Genomic DNA, 16,246 nt, shown 5'->3' with positions numbered 1-16,246 from the left:
GCGAGCAGGTTCTCCTGCGCCCGGGGCGGCGGCTCGGGGGGGCGGCGGGGCTGGGCCGGCGGGCGGGGCTCGCTGCGGCCATGGCGGGGGCGGAAGGGGGTGCGGAGCCACTGGGCCGCAGCCGCGCAGAGCTGGCGTGGGTCGAGGCGCTGCGCGGGGACTGCGAGCCCGAGCAGCACTGGCGGCACCGCCGCGAGTTTCTGCTGCGCAACGTGGCCGCGCCACCGCCGGCCCCGGGCAGCGCCGAGCTGCAGCGCCTCGTCTCGCTCTCCATGGTCTGGGCCAACTACGTCTTCCTGGGCTGCCGGTGAGTGCGGGGAGGACGTGCTCGGCGGGGGAGGCGGGAGGGCCCGGCCGCCGGCGGCGCTGACCCGCTGCTGCTCTTGTGCTCATGCAGGTACCCAGCTCAGGTTATGGCGAAGGCGCTGGACATGGCCCACGGGCTGGTGGTGAACAGCGCGCCTGCCCACTCCGCTGCCACCACCACACACCACCTGGTTGCCAAGGTGAAGAAAAGAGGCATATCGAGTAGCAATGGTTAGCAGATCCGAGCCGCGCCGCCACCAGGCCTGCGGGTCACCCCTTGGGATGGGGAGGGCACCGGGAGCCTGGGGAGGGGCTGCGGGGGCAGGAGCATGGGGCAGTGCGTTGGGGGGGGAGGCAGAGCAGGGTGCCTGTGGGCCTAGCAGGGAGGCAGTGGGCGCCATCCAGTGCAGCTCTGCCCAGAGACAGGCGTGGGTGTGTCGGAAAGCAAGGACAGGGCCCCGCAAAGAATTTGTCAGGTCCACCTTGCTAGAGAAGGTTGGTAACTGCACATCTGCAGATGCTGGGGGACAACCGAAGTGTGATGGGGAGGAGAGCGAGGGTCGGGTGAATTGCAAGTGCTCTGGGGGGGGCACCCAATAGAGTATGCTGGCCAGCGCCCGCTGGCTCTTGGAACAAGCCCAAGGAGCCAGTGGATACAGTACAGTGCAACTGTCTGGAGATACGAGTGGATGAGGGACAAGCCTGTTTGGCTCATAAAGGATCACGGGCCTACACAGAACCGGTTGGCAGGGGCTATTACGTGTGTACCTGGAGAATGCTTGGAACAACTAAAGCAAGGACGGGGAGAGGAGTGAGCGTCAGAGGTGAATAGAATCATGGAAAACTAGGGTTGGAAGGGACCTCAGGAGGTCATTGGTTCAACCATTTGCTCAAAACAGGGCCCTCCCCACTATATCATCCCAGCCAAGGCTTTGTCTACCTGGGTCTTAAAAACCTCTAGGATGCAGTGTTCCAGTAACAAGTGCTCCAAGGGGAATGCTGAGTAGAGCACGTTGGCCTGTGCCCACTGCCTTTCCAGCGAGTCCAAGGAGCCAGTGAAAGCCACCCAGAGCCTGGAGATGTGAAGCTACCCAATGCAACTGTACTTGGAGATGTGAAGGGATGAGGGGCAGGCCTATTTGGGACATGGAAGAATCATGGGTGTGGGCCCATACAGAAACAATTAGCCCCCTCCTTTTACAGAGGGGGCTATTAAGTATGCACCAACAGAGTTGTGGGACAACTAAAGCAATAACAGGGATGGGAGTGTGGTTCAGAAGTTAATACAAGTGTTCCAAGGGGAAGGCACCAAGCGGAGCACACTGGCCTTCTACTGATTCCAAGGAGCTAGTGGAAGTCACCTAATGCCTGGAGATATGAAGGCATGAGGGCTGGGAAGATCAGTCTCACAGTCACTGGAGTCCTGCCAGCTGCATCTTCTTTTCTGGTCAGATAGATGGCTCATTTAGCTGGGCCAGGAGGAGGCTGACTGGTCCTACTTGGTACACAAGATAATTATAGGTATAAGTCCCCACAGACCTGGCTAGCCTCCTTTGTTCTTAGAGGGGACCATTAAGTGTGCACCAACAGAGTTCTTGGGACAGCTTAAGCAATAACAGGAAGAGGAGCATGGGTCAGAGGTTAATAGGTGTTCCAAGGGGGGATATCACACAGACCACACGAGCCACTACCTGCTAGTCCTCCAACAAGTCCAAGGAGCCAGTGGATACAACTTAGTGAAACTGCTTGGAGACATAAATGAGGGACAGGAGGGTGGTACCACAGTCCCCAGGGATCCTCCCAGCTGTTGTCTCCTTCCTGGTTTGGTAGACAGCTAATTTAGCTAGGGCTAGAAGGATGTTGACCATGAGGTCCCAGGACTTGGTGTGGCCACAGATGAGGTGTAGGACAGCCAGAACAGGAGTCAGCAACCCCCTAGCACATGTGCCAGAACCATGATACACAAAGGTGTTTCATTTGGCACACATACCTCAGGGTGGGCAGTGGGGAATGGGGTGGGGCTGCGCTGCCACAGCAAGGATCAGGCCCCCAGCATGCCAATATCTTATAAGTCGAGGCTGCAGGTGTTTTGGGCACTCAGCCCAAAAATGTTGCTGATCCCTGAGCCAGAACCTCAGCAAGAGATTCTTGTGGATGCAATGAAGGGCCTGCAGTCTGGCACACTTGAGGTGTGTGCACAAAGGTCTTCCTCTGCTGACGGAAGGAGCTGGTGTTGGCATGATCCGTAAAACATGCCAGATATGCTCCTGTTGGTGATCGCTCCGTGGAGGAGCTACCAGGACACCAGGCCTATTTGCACACAGAGTCATGGGCTTGAGCCCACAAAGAACCTGCTGGACCCCTATGTTTTTTGAGGGAATCACTAATTGTCATCAACTTATGATGGGGGACAACGAAAGTAAAAAACGGATGGGAGTGGGGGGGGGGTCCGAGGTTAAGAACAGAGCACCTTGGCCAGCACCTGCTGGCCCTCCAATGAGTCCAAGGAGTCAGTGGATACTTCACAGTGAGACACGGCCTGGAGATGTGTGTGGATAAGGGTAAGAAGATGGTTTCAGTCTTAGGGTCCTCTTGGCCACAGCCTCCTTCCCAGCCAGCTTTAGCCAGGGTCAGGAGGAGGCTGACCAGGTGGGCCCAGGACTTAGTGGGGCCAGAACTGCAGCAAGAGGTTCTTGAGGTGGCAGTGAAAGGGCTGTAGCCTGGCACACTTGAGAGAGGTATGTGCTAGGGTCTCCATCTACTGACTGAAGGGGCAGGTGTTGGGGGTCTCTGTAAAGCATGCCAGTTACACATCTTTGGTGATGGTTCCAAAGAGGAGCTGCCAGGGAACCAGGGAGGTTTCCTGGCCACGATGAGTCTTCCTTCAGGTTTCTTCCCTTCCTCCCTCCTCTCTGTTTAAAAAGGAACTAGGGAATAACCCGGGTTCAAAGCTGCATGTGGAGGGCTTGTCCCACTGCCAGCTTTGGTTGGTCTCAGTGCTGTGCTGGAAAGTGCAATGTAGAGAGTCTGGGGCTTTGCTTTCATTGGTGGTGCAGTTACAGATTTGCGTAATCCAGTTTCTCAGAATAGCCAAGTCCAGTTTCTTCCACCGGTGGATTTTTCAGTGTGTTACAGGAATTTGTGTCCCTGGGATCCAGTTCTAGTTGTGCCCCAGTTTAATGCATGTTAAAATGACACTTGAGTAGGAGATGATAATAATCTTTCAACTCCACCCATGTTGTATCGAGTGATGTTCCCCAATTGGAGCTTTGGAGAGCCTTCTGGTAAAAAATCAAGTTTCTTGCTACAGGGTCTGTTTTTGTTTTGTTTGTATGTCACTTATCATAGTGGAATTTGTGTCCACAACATGGGCTTCCTTCCCTGTTAAAAGAAGGGGTGAGTCTAAATCAAAGCCTTGCCTTTTTTAAAAAAAAAAGAAAAAAAAATGGGGGGAGGGTGTGTGTGTGGTGGGCAGGGAGGAAGCGCACTGAAATGTCTGAATAGCATTTGGAGTCTGATTCTGAACTGAACTGTTTTGGCCCATCTGTAGAAAGTTTAAATCAACTGCCAGTAGTCAGGTACCTGTAATACACTGTTAAAGAATGAAAAAGTAACACTGTATTTGTTTTTAGAAGGGGTAGAGGAGCCTTGCAAGAAACAAGCTGTTGAGAAAAGCAAAGATTCCAAGGATGTTGGAAGTGACGGCAAATCTACAAAGACAGAAGCCTGCAAGGAGATGGAGAGCAGCTTGCCTAAAAGGCAGAAAAAGGATGCGGATGAGAATTCAGCAAAGGATTTGGAAAGCTCAAAGCCAGCCTTTACTTTGAACCAAATACCTGGCACAGCACGAGATGCAGGCACAGAAATGAAAGCTGCTGGTCATGAAACCACCACCAAGCATAATCCAGCTCCCACCTCTTCATTGGCAACTGAATCAAAGGCAAGCTGTAGCTTGAATCTACAGGATAGCAAACAAGAAAATGTGTTGCTGACTGAAAAGAAAAATATATTGGTGAGCGCTCCAGCACTAGTGGCCTCCAAGAGCGGTCCCCAAGCAAATGCTCCAGTGCCAGTGGCCTCCAAGAGCAGTCCCCAGGTGGGCGCCTTGGTGCCGGTGGCCTCCAAGAGTAGTTCCCAGGCAGGTGCTTCAGCATTGGTGGCCCCCAAGAGCGGTCCCCAAGTGGGTGCTTCAGCTCCAGTGGCCTCTAAGAGTGGCCCCCAGGCAGGCCCTTCGGTGCCGGTGGCCTCCAAGAGTGGTCCCCAGGCGAGCGCTTCAGCGCCAGTGGCCTCTAAGAGCAGTCCCCAGGCAGGTGCTTCGGTCCCAGTGGCTTCCAAGAGCAGTCCCCAGGTGAGCACTCCAGTACTGGTGGCTTCCAAGAGCAATTCAGGGGCAAATGTTCCACTGCCGGTGGCCTCCAAGAGTGGTCCGCAGGCGAATGCTGCTGTGCCGATGGCCTCCAAGAGTGGTCCGCAGGCGAATGCTGCTGTGCCGATGGCCTCCAAGAGTGGTCTGCGGGCGAATGCTGCTGTGCCGATGGCCTCCAAGAGTGGTCTGCAGGCGAGCGCTGCTGTGCCGATGGCCTCCAAGAGTAATTCAGGGGTGAGCACTCCAGTACCAGTGGTCTCCAAGAGTGGTCCCCAGGCAAGTGCTCCAGTGCCAGTGGTCTCCAAGAGCAGTCCCCAGGCAAGTGCTCCAGCACTGGTGGCCTCCAAGGGCGGTCCCCAGGCGAGCGCGCCAGCGCCGCTGGCTTCCAAGGGCGGTCCCCAGGCGAGCGCGCCGGCGCCGCTGGCTTCCAAGGGCGGTCCCCAGGCGAGCGCGCCGGCGCCGCTGGCTTCCAAGGGCGGTCCCCAGGCGAGCGCGCCGGCGCCGCTGGCTTCCAAGGGCGGTCCCCAGGCGAGCGCGCCGGCGCCGCTGGCTTCCAAGGGCGGTCCCCAGGCGAGCGCGCCGGCGCCGCTGGCTTCCAAGGGCGGTCCCCAGGCGAGCGCGCCGGCGCCGCTGGCTTCCAAGGGCGGTCCCCAGGCGAGCGCGCCGGCGCCGCTGGCTTCCAAGGGCGGTCCCCAGGCGAGCGCGCCGGCGCCGCTGGCTTCCAAGGGCGGTCCCCAGGCGAGCGCGCCGGCGCCGCTGGCTTCCAAGGGCGGTCCCCAGGCGAGCGCGCCGGCGCCGCTGGCTTCCAAGGGCGGTCCCCAGGCGAGCGCGCCGGCGCCGCTGGCTTCCAAGGGCGGTCCCCAGGCGAGCGCGCCGGCGCCGCTGGCTTCCAAGGGCGGTCCCCAGGCGAGCGCGCCGGCGCCGCTGGCTTCCAAGGGCGGTCCCCAGGCGAGCGCGCCGGCGCCGCTGGCTTCCAAGGGCGGTCCCCAGGCGAGCGCGCCAGCTCCGGCGCCGCTGGCTTCCAAGGGCGGTCCCCAGGCGAGCGCGCCAGCTCCGGCGCCGCTGGCTTCCAAGGGCGGTCCCCAGGCGAGCGCGCCAGCTCCGGCGCCGCTGGCTTCCAAGGGCGGTCCCCAGGCGAGCGCGCCAGCTCCGGCGCCGCTGGCTTCCAAGGGCGGTCCCCAGGCGAGCGCGCCAGCTCCGGCGCCGCTGGCTTCCAAGGGCGGTCCCCAGGCGAGCGCGCCAGCTCCGGCGCCGCTGGCTTCCAAGGGCGGTCCCCAGGCGAGCGCGCCAGCTCCGGCGCCGCTGGCTTCCAAGGGCGGTCCCCAGGCGAGCGCGCCAGCTCCGGCGCCGCTGGCTTCCAAGGGCGGTCCCCAGGCGAGCGCGCCAGCTCCGGCGCCGCTGGCTTCCAAGGGCGGTCCCCAGGCGAGCGCGCCAGCTCCGGCGCCGCTGGCTTCCAAGGGCGGTCCCCAGGCGAGCGCGCCAGCTCCGGCGCCGCTGGCTTCCAAGGGCGGTCCCCAGGCGAGCGCGCCAGCTCCGGCGCCTCTGGTTTCCAAGGGCGGTCCCCAGGCGAGCGCGCCAGCTCCCGCGCCTCTGGTTTCCAAGGGCGGTCCCCAGGCGAGCGCGCCAGCTCCGGCGCCTCTGGTTTCCAAGGGCGGTCCCCAGGCGAGCGCGCCAGCTCCGGCGCCTCTGGTTTCCAAGGGCGGTCCCCAGGCGAGCGCGCCGGCGCCTGTGGCTTCCAAGGGCGGTCCCCAGGCGAGCACGCCGGCACCTGTGGCTTCCAGGGCCGGTCCCCAGGCGAGCGCGCCGGCACCTGTGGCTTCCAGGGGCGGTTCCCAGGCGAGCGCGCCGGCACCTGTGGCTTCCAGGGGCGGTTCCCAGGCGAGCGCGCCGGCACCTGTGGCTTCCAGGGGCAGTCCCCAGGCGAGCGCGCCGGCACCTGTGGCTTCCAGGGGTGGTCCCCAGGCGAACGCGCCGGCACCTGTGGCTTCCAAGGGCGGTCCCCAGGCGAGCGCGCCGGCACTTGTGGCTTCCAGGGGCGGTCTCCAGGCGAGCGCGCCGGCACCTGTGGCTTCCAAGGGCAGTCCCCAGGCAAGTGCTCCGGCACCTGTGGCTTCCAAGAGCAGTCTTCAGGCAAGCTCTCAGGCACCTGTGGCTTCCAAGAGCAGTTTGCAAGCAGGCACATCACTGTTGGCTTCCAAGGGCATTTCACAAAGTGCTCCAGCGCCATTGGCTTCCAAGAGTGGGTCACAGGCAAGCACACCAATGCTGTTGGCTTCTAAGACCGGTTCACAGGTGAGCATTCCAATGCTGTTGGCTTCCAAGAGCGGGTCACAGGCAAGCGGTTCATTCTTGGCTTCCAAGAGTGGATCCCAGGCAAGCGCTTCACTTTTGGCTTCCAAGGCCGGGTCACAAGCAAGCGAAAGTTCTGCTAAAGTACTGCGTAAGCCTTTAACCAGTGAAGATGCAAAGGAAAGACAACCTTTTTTTAATAGATTGTACAAAGCTGTAGCCTGGAAATTGGTTGCTGTTGGAGGCTTTAGTCCTAATGTGAATCATGCAGAACTCCTGAACTCATCCATTCAGTCTGTAAAAGCTACCTTAGATGTTGCTTTTGTTCCACTGAAGGAACTTGCAGACTTGCCTCAAAATAAGAGCACTCAGGAAAATGTAGTTTGCGAACTGAGGTGCAAATCTGTCTATTTGGGTACTGGATGTGGAAAAAGTCAGGAAAATGCCAAAGCAGTTGCTTCAAGAGAAGCTTTGAAATTATTCCTGAAGAAAAAAGTCATTGTAAAGATCTGCAAAAGAAAGTACAGAGGAAGAGACATTGAAGATTTGGTACTACTTGATGAAGAAGCAAAACCTTCAAACTTACCTCCAGCTCTAAGAAATCCTCAGGAGATTCTGTAGGGCGGTGGGGGGAGGGGGAAATCACTGTTTATACCATGTATAGTATTCCAACATAAGAACTGAAGGTTAATTTTGTACTCAAAATGTAGGCTTCCGGAGATTTTGTATTTCTTTCTCGGTTATGCAGAACAGTTATATTGTTCCTTTCACTTGGTAGCAATTGTAAATAATTTGTTAGAGATGAAAAGTGCGCATTTAAAGATATGCCTTAACATATAGCACACTAGTGTGCTGTTTTATTTGCTAAATAGTCTAAGTCTTCTATTTTTAATTAAATAAGTAAGGTACAATTTGCTGTTTATAGTCTGAGAATTTTGTAATCTTACAGTTTGGTGGCTGTGTGCTCAGTTGTATATGACATCTTTTTTTAGCTGCATAGGAATGTGTATATAGAGAGACCATAGCACTTGAATGGTCAAAAGTTGTTAAAAATTTCAATTAGAGTTTAATCATTTTGTTTGAAATACATGTATGTTGCCCATAATGCTCACTGTCCCTCTTGAAAGGAAAGAAAATAGTTGTTGGACTATTTTTATGAAAAGTTGTAACATTTTAAATCTAATTATAAAATGATATGCAGATTCTATTTAACATTATTATACTAGCAAATTATCAGTAAACAATCACCAAGGTGACTTCAACTACGAAAACTAAGCAGATTTAATTTGAGACTTTGTGAAATACCATTTACACTTTTTTCCAAGTAAACATGGATTTCTATATTACGCATATTTTATGACTGCTACTAAAACAATCTTCTGAGATGCCCTCTTCTACTGTTTTGTTTTAGCTGTTAAGCATTTTGACCATTTTGATAATTGTTGGTAACACTTTTTTAAAAGAAACGTACACTAGCTTCAGTGTGAGGGGTTTCAGGATATAATCCCAGAAGTACTAGTTGCTCATTCTGTATAGTTTTATTGAGGTGATACAGATGTAAAACTCAGAAAGCATTTTCTAATAAACAATGGAATGCACACTAATCCTACTCTTGTGATATAAATTAAATAGTTGGGGGATAAAAAGCACTTTTTCTTGAGCAGAGAAGTTTCTAAAGAAGCTGACTAAGTTCATGCTAAGTTTCTAAAGAAGCATGAACTTTGCTTTGGTTCCATGATCAATGATTTTTAGGTAGTTTCAAGCAAAGCTAGGGAGAATATGAGTCTTTATACATTTGTTACAATATTAGATAGTAAAAAATATCTCTCACAGTCTTTCATCTCAGATGCGTTACACAATTTAAATAACTAGCACCATTTTATAAGAAGGTACTTCTTGGTTGATAGATCTACTGTCAGCTAGGTACTTCAGGACTGAACCATGGGGTTCAGAGAATCTCTATGGCAGCTAATATTGGACTTGAGGTGTTTATGTTTTATAAAGCAGGGGTGGGCAATTATTTGGGCCCGAGGGCCACATAAGGAGTTTTGATGAGCTGTTGCAGGCTGGGTCACCACCCCCCAACAACTCGCCAAAGCTCCCTATTGGGCTTTGGGTGCACGAGGAGCAGCAGTGTTCAGGAGTGAGACTGGCATGATTTGCTCCCTGCTTGGGGTGAGGGGGAACACGACACTGCCTGGTAGCCAGTTGGTGGCGAGGGGAGGGGGAGATGGATGGCATGTGTAGCAGAGCTCAGCAGGTCAGTGGGTGTCTCTAGCACTCTGCATGGGTCCAAACCCTGTGTCACAGCCCATGTCCTGCTCCCACCCGCACTTGCCTGTCCAGGCCCCAGCTAGCACACAGCTTCTGGTGAGGCTGTTCCCGGTGGGGCTGCAGCTGGCCGGGCTTACACTCTCACTGGGAGGTGAGGGGAGCAGAGCAGTATCCAGGTTGCTGCAGCCACATAGAGAACAGCCCCACTGGAAGCTGCACATGTTGGCCAGGGGCTAGGCCCTGGCTGCCTTCCACCTGCTCTGACCGCCCATAGGTGGCCTTTCATCTCTGGGTGGGCAGGAGGTGTGCAAGGCAGTTGGGAGCTAGAGCTGGAGCTCTAGGCACTGGGCAGCAGCCACCCAGCTGAAGCTTCCCCCCTGCCCTCCCGGAGCAATCACAGCTGGAAGCAAGGGGAGCAGAACAGCAGATGCTGGCCAGCCTACGCAGCCTCTAGTGGGGCTGTTCCCAGTGCAGCTGCAGCCACTTGGGTGATGCTCTGCTCCCCTCACCTCCAGTGGAAACTCCTCCCACTCTTGTTCCCAGTGCACTGCTCCAAGCGGGCTAGTGGGAAGCTTCAGCGGGCAGTTACCACTGGAGTTGGGAGCAGAGCAGTGTCTGGCCAGCTGCAGCAGGATTGGGAACAGCCCTGCCAGAAGCTGCACTGGGGCCCAGGCTGGCAGGAGTGCGGGCTGCCCTGGCAGGAGCAGATGAAGCTTGGCCTCATGTGGAGCACTGGGGGCAGCTGCAGGCTGGATTCAGGCAGTGACTGGGCCAGATGTGGCCCATGGACCATATTTTGCCCATCCCTGTTACAAAGTCACAGTGCATCTGGCCTAAATCCAAATATTGGCTTAATGTGGATCAGAGATCCTCAAAGTCCTTGCACATCTGCTGTGTAATCACATGGCACCTAAAAACTCTTGGTGGACAGTACTAATTCTGTCCATGTCTTGATGCTGTTAAACTGCTCAGAGCCCTAGTTTATGCCTAAGATCAGGTAGACGTCTCAAAATAGGTACTCACCTGATGATCATGCCTGCAGGGCCTGGTTGATAACACTTAGTAGGCTGGATATCTCTCAGGGTGAAAGAAACACTGGTGGCAGCAGAGTGTGTACTGCACATTTTGCCAATAACACAGTGGTTGGGGCATGAAATAAGGAATGGGGAGACCCCTCTGAATTCCTACTGTGTGTGATCATTTGCAACAGGAAAGGCAGAAGGCAGGGCAGAGTGACACCTTGAAGAATCATTCAGATTTGTTCTGAGTGGGTTAGTCTACAAGCCCTGCCTTCTGCTTGACTTCAGACAACACAGCTAACTACCTCTCTACAGCAGAAGAGGGTGAGTCAATGCTTTTGCTAACTGGTCATGGAAGAAAGTTGTGCTCACTGAACAGAACTTGTCATGGAGTCAGCAACTTGTGGGTACTGTTTCTTGTAACTTAGGCAAATTATAACATTCTTTGAATTTTTCTCTTCATCTCTACCAGGTTGCAGGGAAGTTGTGGTTTGATAGTTAAGCTTTGTTGGAACCTTAAATAAACACAGTTAAATGTGAATGGTTAATAAAAAGTACTCTAAACCATGCCATACACCAGGGATTGAGGACTGCAGAAACTGTGATCTGACTGCAAAAATGTGGGAAAAATAAAGAATATAATTTGAAATTAGTCATATTTCCAGTGAAGGCATTTAAAACACCTAAATGTATGTAGTGATATTATTGTTCCATTAGTAATGGCAAACTGCTAATTAAGTTGATGAAGGAACTCAAGGCAGCTGCAATCAAAGAAAAGAGGATTATTTATTTATTTATTAGGTGCCTGTGCTGCCTTCCCTAGAAGAGGCTCTAAGTGGCTTACAGTATAAACTAGATAGATTATAAAGGTGTTAAAATGGTGTATCATAAAATAAGCTCCGTAGACAGTACTCCAAACCTTGCCAGCTGAAAGCCTGCCTAAATAAGACCTTACAACCTTTCAGAATATGTCCAGGCTTGGGCTTTGATGAATTACAAGGGCAGAAATGCACTGGGTTTTTGTTTTGTCTTTTTCTTAATTCATTTTTTTGTTAACTACTTTAAATCTTGGGTATAGGTTGTAGCTGTGTTAGTTTAAGGACGTAGGCAGACTTTGAATCTTGCACTTTTATTTTACAAATAAGAAACTGATATATGAGAAGCTATTTTGAGGAATAACTTATTAATGAATAGATGGGAAGTTACATTTGTATCTCTAAATTTCTGCTTCTCTAATTTAAAGTATTTTATTGATCACGTGAGATACATTGGTGTCTTGCTTGGTTTTCTTCCATCCAGTAGCAATTACATATTATTATAGTTAATGAAAGAAAAAGCTTGTTCCTCTTATTAGTATATGGTTAACTACTACATAAATGTCATGCTTGTTAGAAATTCTACACTTTAATGTGAGACCCTATTTTCCATCTACTCTGAAAATCTATGACCTGGCTATTTCTATCACTTCTGATGTGAAGTAATGTATCATGGAAACTTGCATCTAAAGTCATTTGTGCTTGTAGATGTCTTTCATCAGAGGGCACAAAAGGACTTTAGAAAGGTGGGTAAACTCCTCCTTCTGTGGAGAAGAAAATTAAGGCATGTAAGTTAAATGAATTTGCCAAATTCGTGTAGCAATACATCCTGGAATGAAATCCTTTTAATCTGCCAGTTCACTGATCAAATTCTGGAGTAGTGGTGCTCTCAAACCGTTTGGTCCCATGTGCTGGATGGATGGCATACAGTTGTTAGTCTATGAGTGCAAAACCAGCTACAGAGCACCCTCGTACACCAGTCTGACCCCATATGCTGGATCCAGCTGTGAAGCAACCCCATGTGCAGGCCACAGCCCAGCCCTGCATGCCAGCATGATCTGGCACACAGGGCCATGTCATCCATCCTGTGGAGTTCCCCACAGGTCCAGAGTTTTGGTGATGGGGGAGCAGTGGCAGTGCCCTGGCTTCCAAAGAACAGTAACACAGTTGATGCTGTTAATGCCAATCAAGGGCAATTAACGCTGCTACCTCTTTCCCACCACCAAATGCCCAGACCACTGGGAAGCCCCATAGATTAATGTATTTCCTTCATGCCTAAAATCAATATTATTTCTTTCATGGTTGTGGGACCACATGTAAGATCAAATGGCAATGGCTGAAGATGGGAAAAGACAAGGCTGCTGTCCAACTTTAAAATATAAAAAAACTGAGGATGGGAAAAGGGAAAGGAGACTTATCTTTAAACCATTTAACAACTTTAGGTGTCTCAGAAAGCAGATTGTGGACCATATCCAGCCTGTGGAGTTTAGGCTGAGCACTGCTCTACTAGATCATATACAGTCCTTTGTGAATTTGAGCTTTGATGTAACAATATTTTAGTTTGCTTGCTTTCAAATAAACAGCTGGATTTTTCTAACAATTGTCATCACAATTTCCTACAAGCACAAGTAGAGTCTCTTGAAAAAGTGTGAACATCCACTGTTAATACAACAAAATAGCTTCCCAGGTCCAGGACTAAAGCTGTTGTTTTTTAATCAGTCTATTCTACTAAGAGCTGTGATGTGGCACTAGTAGGAGTGAATAATGGATGGACTATACATGGGTTGTGTACACTTACAGAGTTGCAAAAGTAATTCAGTCCTTCCTGCTGTGCGCCTCATGTCTTCTTGTAAAACACATTTGTACCCTGAACTTTGTGCTTCTGCTATATTTGAAACAAGCCTATAACGTCCTAGACCTGAAGATGCAAGAAGGTCCCCGGAGTCGTGTCTACCTCTACATTTGTACACGCTCAACAGTGTGCATATCATCAAAATAAACTTTTTTAACATGTTAGTACATGCTTTATTGATGTTTTACTCTACAAAATCTACTGGGATTTTAAAACCCCTTTCTTTGCAGGCTTTGAATAATTGAAAGGTATCTCAAAAGACTCAGGTAAATAATGTGAAGATAAATTGTATATATAAAAATAACGTATGTGAATGCTTATACCTTCCTCCAAGAGCAAATATATCTGAACATTTAGAATCCTTTGTATTCCTCCAATACCATTAAAAGTAGGACTGTGGACAGCTCTTGTGGGTATATGATGTATTTGCTAGCTTTTACTCATTTTTCTTTGGTCCACTTTATAACATTTATAAATATAATTTTGCAGTTTTTAAAATCACAAACACCTACTTCATTATCAAGGTGCCTTATGAGAAACTATCTTGTGGGGCTAAGCAGTTAAAAATGCAGATGTCCCAAAACACAAGGACAAGATGAAACCACAGCAGAGATTGGGGGTATCCATATATAGTGGGCACAGCTATAAAGATACAAAATAGTTGATCTGAATACTGGTTACCTGCTACACAGCTCCTCTTGTTTCTCTAACTGCGTATTACTGATCCCATCACTATGCCTATCTGAGTTCTGTCCACAAATTTAAAGTCCATACCTAGTCCTAGAACTCTACTGGATTTCAACCCAGGTAGTATTTTAGGTGGAAGCCTTGACAACAGTCCACTGTAGTTAAATATGAAAAAATGATTATGAGATCATCAACCCCTCTCCTGTCATTCCTGGAGTTTGACTTCTGTTTGGGAAGGTGCCACCAGTTGCACTTATGTCAGTCAGTGATAGAAGGTACCAAAACTCTTCTCAGTGCCTTGCACTAAGCTCCGTCTAGTCCTTAGTGTCTAGTTCACAGAATCATAGAGATGTGGGGCTGGAAGGGATCTCCTATGGTGCCCAACATTTTTCCCCCTTGGGCTAGATGGACAGTGCTCAGTGCCCTGGTGGGCCCTATGGGGGAAGGTGTGGCCTGGTCCCCATCCTTTGGTGTGGGGGATGGAAGGGAGCATGACCTGACCCTGATCTGGTAGTGTGGGGGAAGGAAAGGGGAGTGGCTCAACCCCAATCCAGCCATGCAGGGAGGGTGGGAGGCAGAGAAGGGGCTTGGCCTGGCCCCAGTGTTGCCCTGTAGAGCTTGGGAATTTGGCAGCAGGGAGGGATGGTAGTATTGCCACTGCTACCACACTGCCAAGTTATCCAGCCCAAGGGGAGCCCTGCAGGCCAGAATCTACAGGCTGGAGGTTGAGCACCCTTGATCTAGTCCAAACCCTTGCCTGAGGCAAAAATCAGCCCTATTAAAACCATCCTATACAAACCCAGGCAAAGCTACTCCATCAACCCTGACATAAGCACAAGACCCAACACCCTAGCCTGCCACAGGTAAAGCAGGGGTCCCATGGCAGACAACATCCTCCTTCTGCAAAGGTTGTTAACATCAAGAGATCCTAGGAAGGGGGTCACATCCCCTCTTATAGAGGAAGGCAAAACCCTCACAGTCCATACGAATCTGGCCATGGGGTAAAATTTCTTCCTTATGCCAAGTGTGATGATCGCGCTGACCTTGCGGCTCTGGTCCCAGCAGGAGCAGTGGCACACCCCCTTCAAAGTCCCCAGCTCTGCCTGTCGCCAACATCCAGTGCCTCTGAGGAAGACCTAAAACACCCTGGCACATGGAGCGGAAAGAAGAGGAAGGGGAGCCAGCTCGCAAATAATATTTTTTCCAGCTATTTGAGTTGCTCTAATAAAAGATACGGGATTTACCCAAGGAGCCTTGTCTGCCACGGAAGAACACAGGTAGCGCTGGGCGAATCATCCCCAGCCAGGGGCTGCCCAGCCTCTCAAAGCTCCTCCAGTGACGGAGTCTGCAGCTTCCCCGGGCAGCCTGTCCCACTCTAAACGTCCCTGCTCTAACACCGACGTTTCCCGCTGTCCAGGCTAAATGGAGTTTGCTGCAACTTCAAGCCGTCGGTCCCTCCAGAGACTCCCTGTAGCTGCCCCCATGCCCCCACCCCAGGGCTTTCTCGGGCTATTCAGGGGGCCGGCAGCATTTGCCACCCCCGCCCACACAGGAGGAGGAGGAGTCACGGCGGTCTTTATTTGCATAATATCTGCAGAAGGACCTCTGGGTAAATGGTTTTCTCTCACAGGCAGCGCCTCGTAAGAGGGCTTCCAGGGGCGACTACCCGTGGCCGCCTGGAGGAAGCTCTGAGCTGTAGTTAGAATTCCAGTCTAGCAGAACTCCAGAGGCTTTTCTGGCCGATATCCTTACCATGACAAGACAGTGTGGAGCAAGCGCGAGCTATATAAGGTGGCGGAGTGGCGTATTGGTTCGGGTGTTCTGAAGACCTGCTTTCTAGGCCACGTGCTGAGGACGCTCGTTCCTCTCGGGCCGCGCGCCCGCCTAGGGGAAAGTCCCCGGACCCCGGGCAGAGAGTGCCGCGTGCTCCGGCGCGCTGTAACCTGTCTCGCTGGCTCCGCGTAACACACCGCCAAGACGCCCCCGGGCGGAGCGGGGAGCTGGGACAAGGCGCCCGTCAGTCCCATAGGAACGCAGGTGGTGCCGCCCGACCGCACCAACACAACGGGGCTCACTCTCAGAACACCTGGTCTTTTGGGTGGAGATCTCACCTTTCTTCCTCCTTTTTGGCCAGTATTTACAGCATTGCTGCTGCCTCTTCCCGTAAGAGGGCAGTTAAAATGCACAAGAAAGCTCGGAATATCTGAAGACAACGATACGAGGTGACATTCCCGACATAAGAGAAATTCTCTTAGGACATTGGAAGGGGAAGGGCTGTGGAACCAGATGGGTTCACATTAAGTCACTCTTGCATGTCGGCGCAGGAAGAAACTTGGCTGTTGGGAAGTTGGTGAAAGACCTAATCATGTCAGGGTTAACTGGTCTGACCAGCTGTGAACCTTGCCCTATCTAATTATAACGAATTAGGGACTCCTCACGTGCCTAAGACATCCAGCCATTTAAATACATTGCAAAGAAAAGGATAGCACAAGTATGACACACCTGGAGCCAATGCGAGCTTTGCTTCAGCAAGCTGATGATGTACGAATTGGATGGATGAAATAGTTTTCAGTGGACGTATCTACCCACGTTCCTACAGCACCTTTGTTACAGCCCATACTGTGCCATGCACAGTTTT

General features: G+C 51.8%; 1 protein-coding gene across 1 annotated transcript; it reads left to right on the top strand.

The window, feature by feature from the left end:
• The first annotated feature begins 77 nt into the window (after positions 1-77).
• CDKN2AIP (CDKN2A interacting protein) lies at positions 78-8,565 on the top strand. Its single transcript, XM_059721845.1, has 3 exons — positions 78-307; positions 398-537; positions 3,939-8,565. Exons 1-3 carry the CDS (start codon positions 81-83, stop codon positions 7,580-7,582), a joined length of 4,011 nt encoding a protein of 1,336 aa, XP_059577828.1. The 5' UTR covers positions 78-80; the 3' UTR covers positions 7,583-8,565.
• Positions 8,566-16,246: the final 7,681 nt, after the last annotated feature.

Source organism: Alligator mississippiensis, chromosome 2, assembly GCF_030867095.1.
Source record: "Alligator mississippiensis isolate rAllMis1 chromosome 2, rAllMis1, whole genome shotgun sequence".
NCBI classification, from domain to species: Eukaryota; Metazoa; Chordata; order Crocodylia; family Alligatoridae; genus Alligator; species Alligator mississippiensis.
The sequence above is the reverse complement of the archived record's forward strand: the minus strand, read 5'-3'. Positions and strand labels throughout refer to the sequence as shown.

Coding starts and splice junctions, on each gene's coding strand:
- CDKN2AIP (XM_059721845.1), top strand. CDS start 81: ATGGCGGGGGCGGAAGGGGGTGCGGAGCCACTGGGCCGCAGCCGCGCA. Junction 308..397: donor TACGTCTTCCTGGGCTGCCG/GTGAGTGCGGGG, acceptor GTGCTCATGCAG/GTACCCAGCTCAGGTTATGG. Junction 538..3,938: donor AGGCATATCGAGTAGCAATG/GTTAGCAGATCC, acceptor ATTTGTTTTTAG/AAGGGGTAGAGGAGCCTTGC.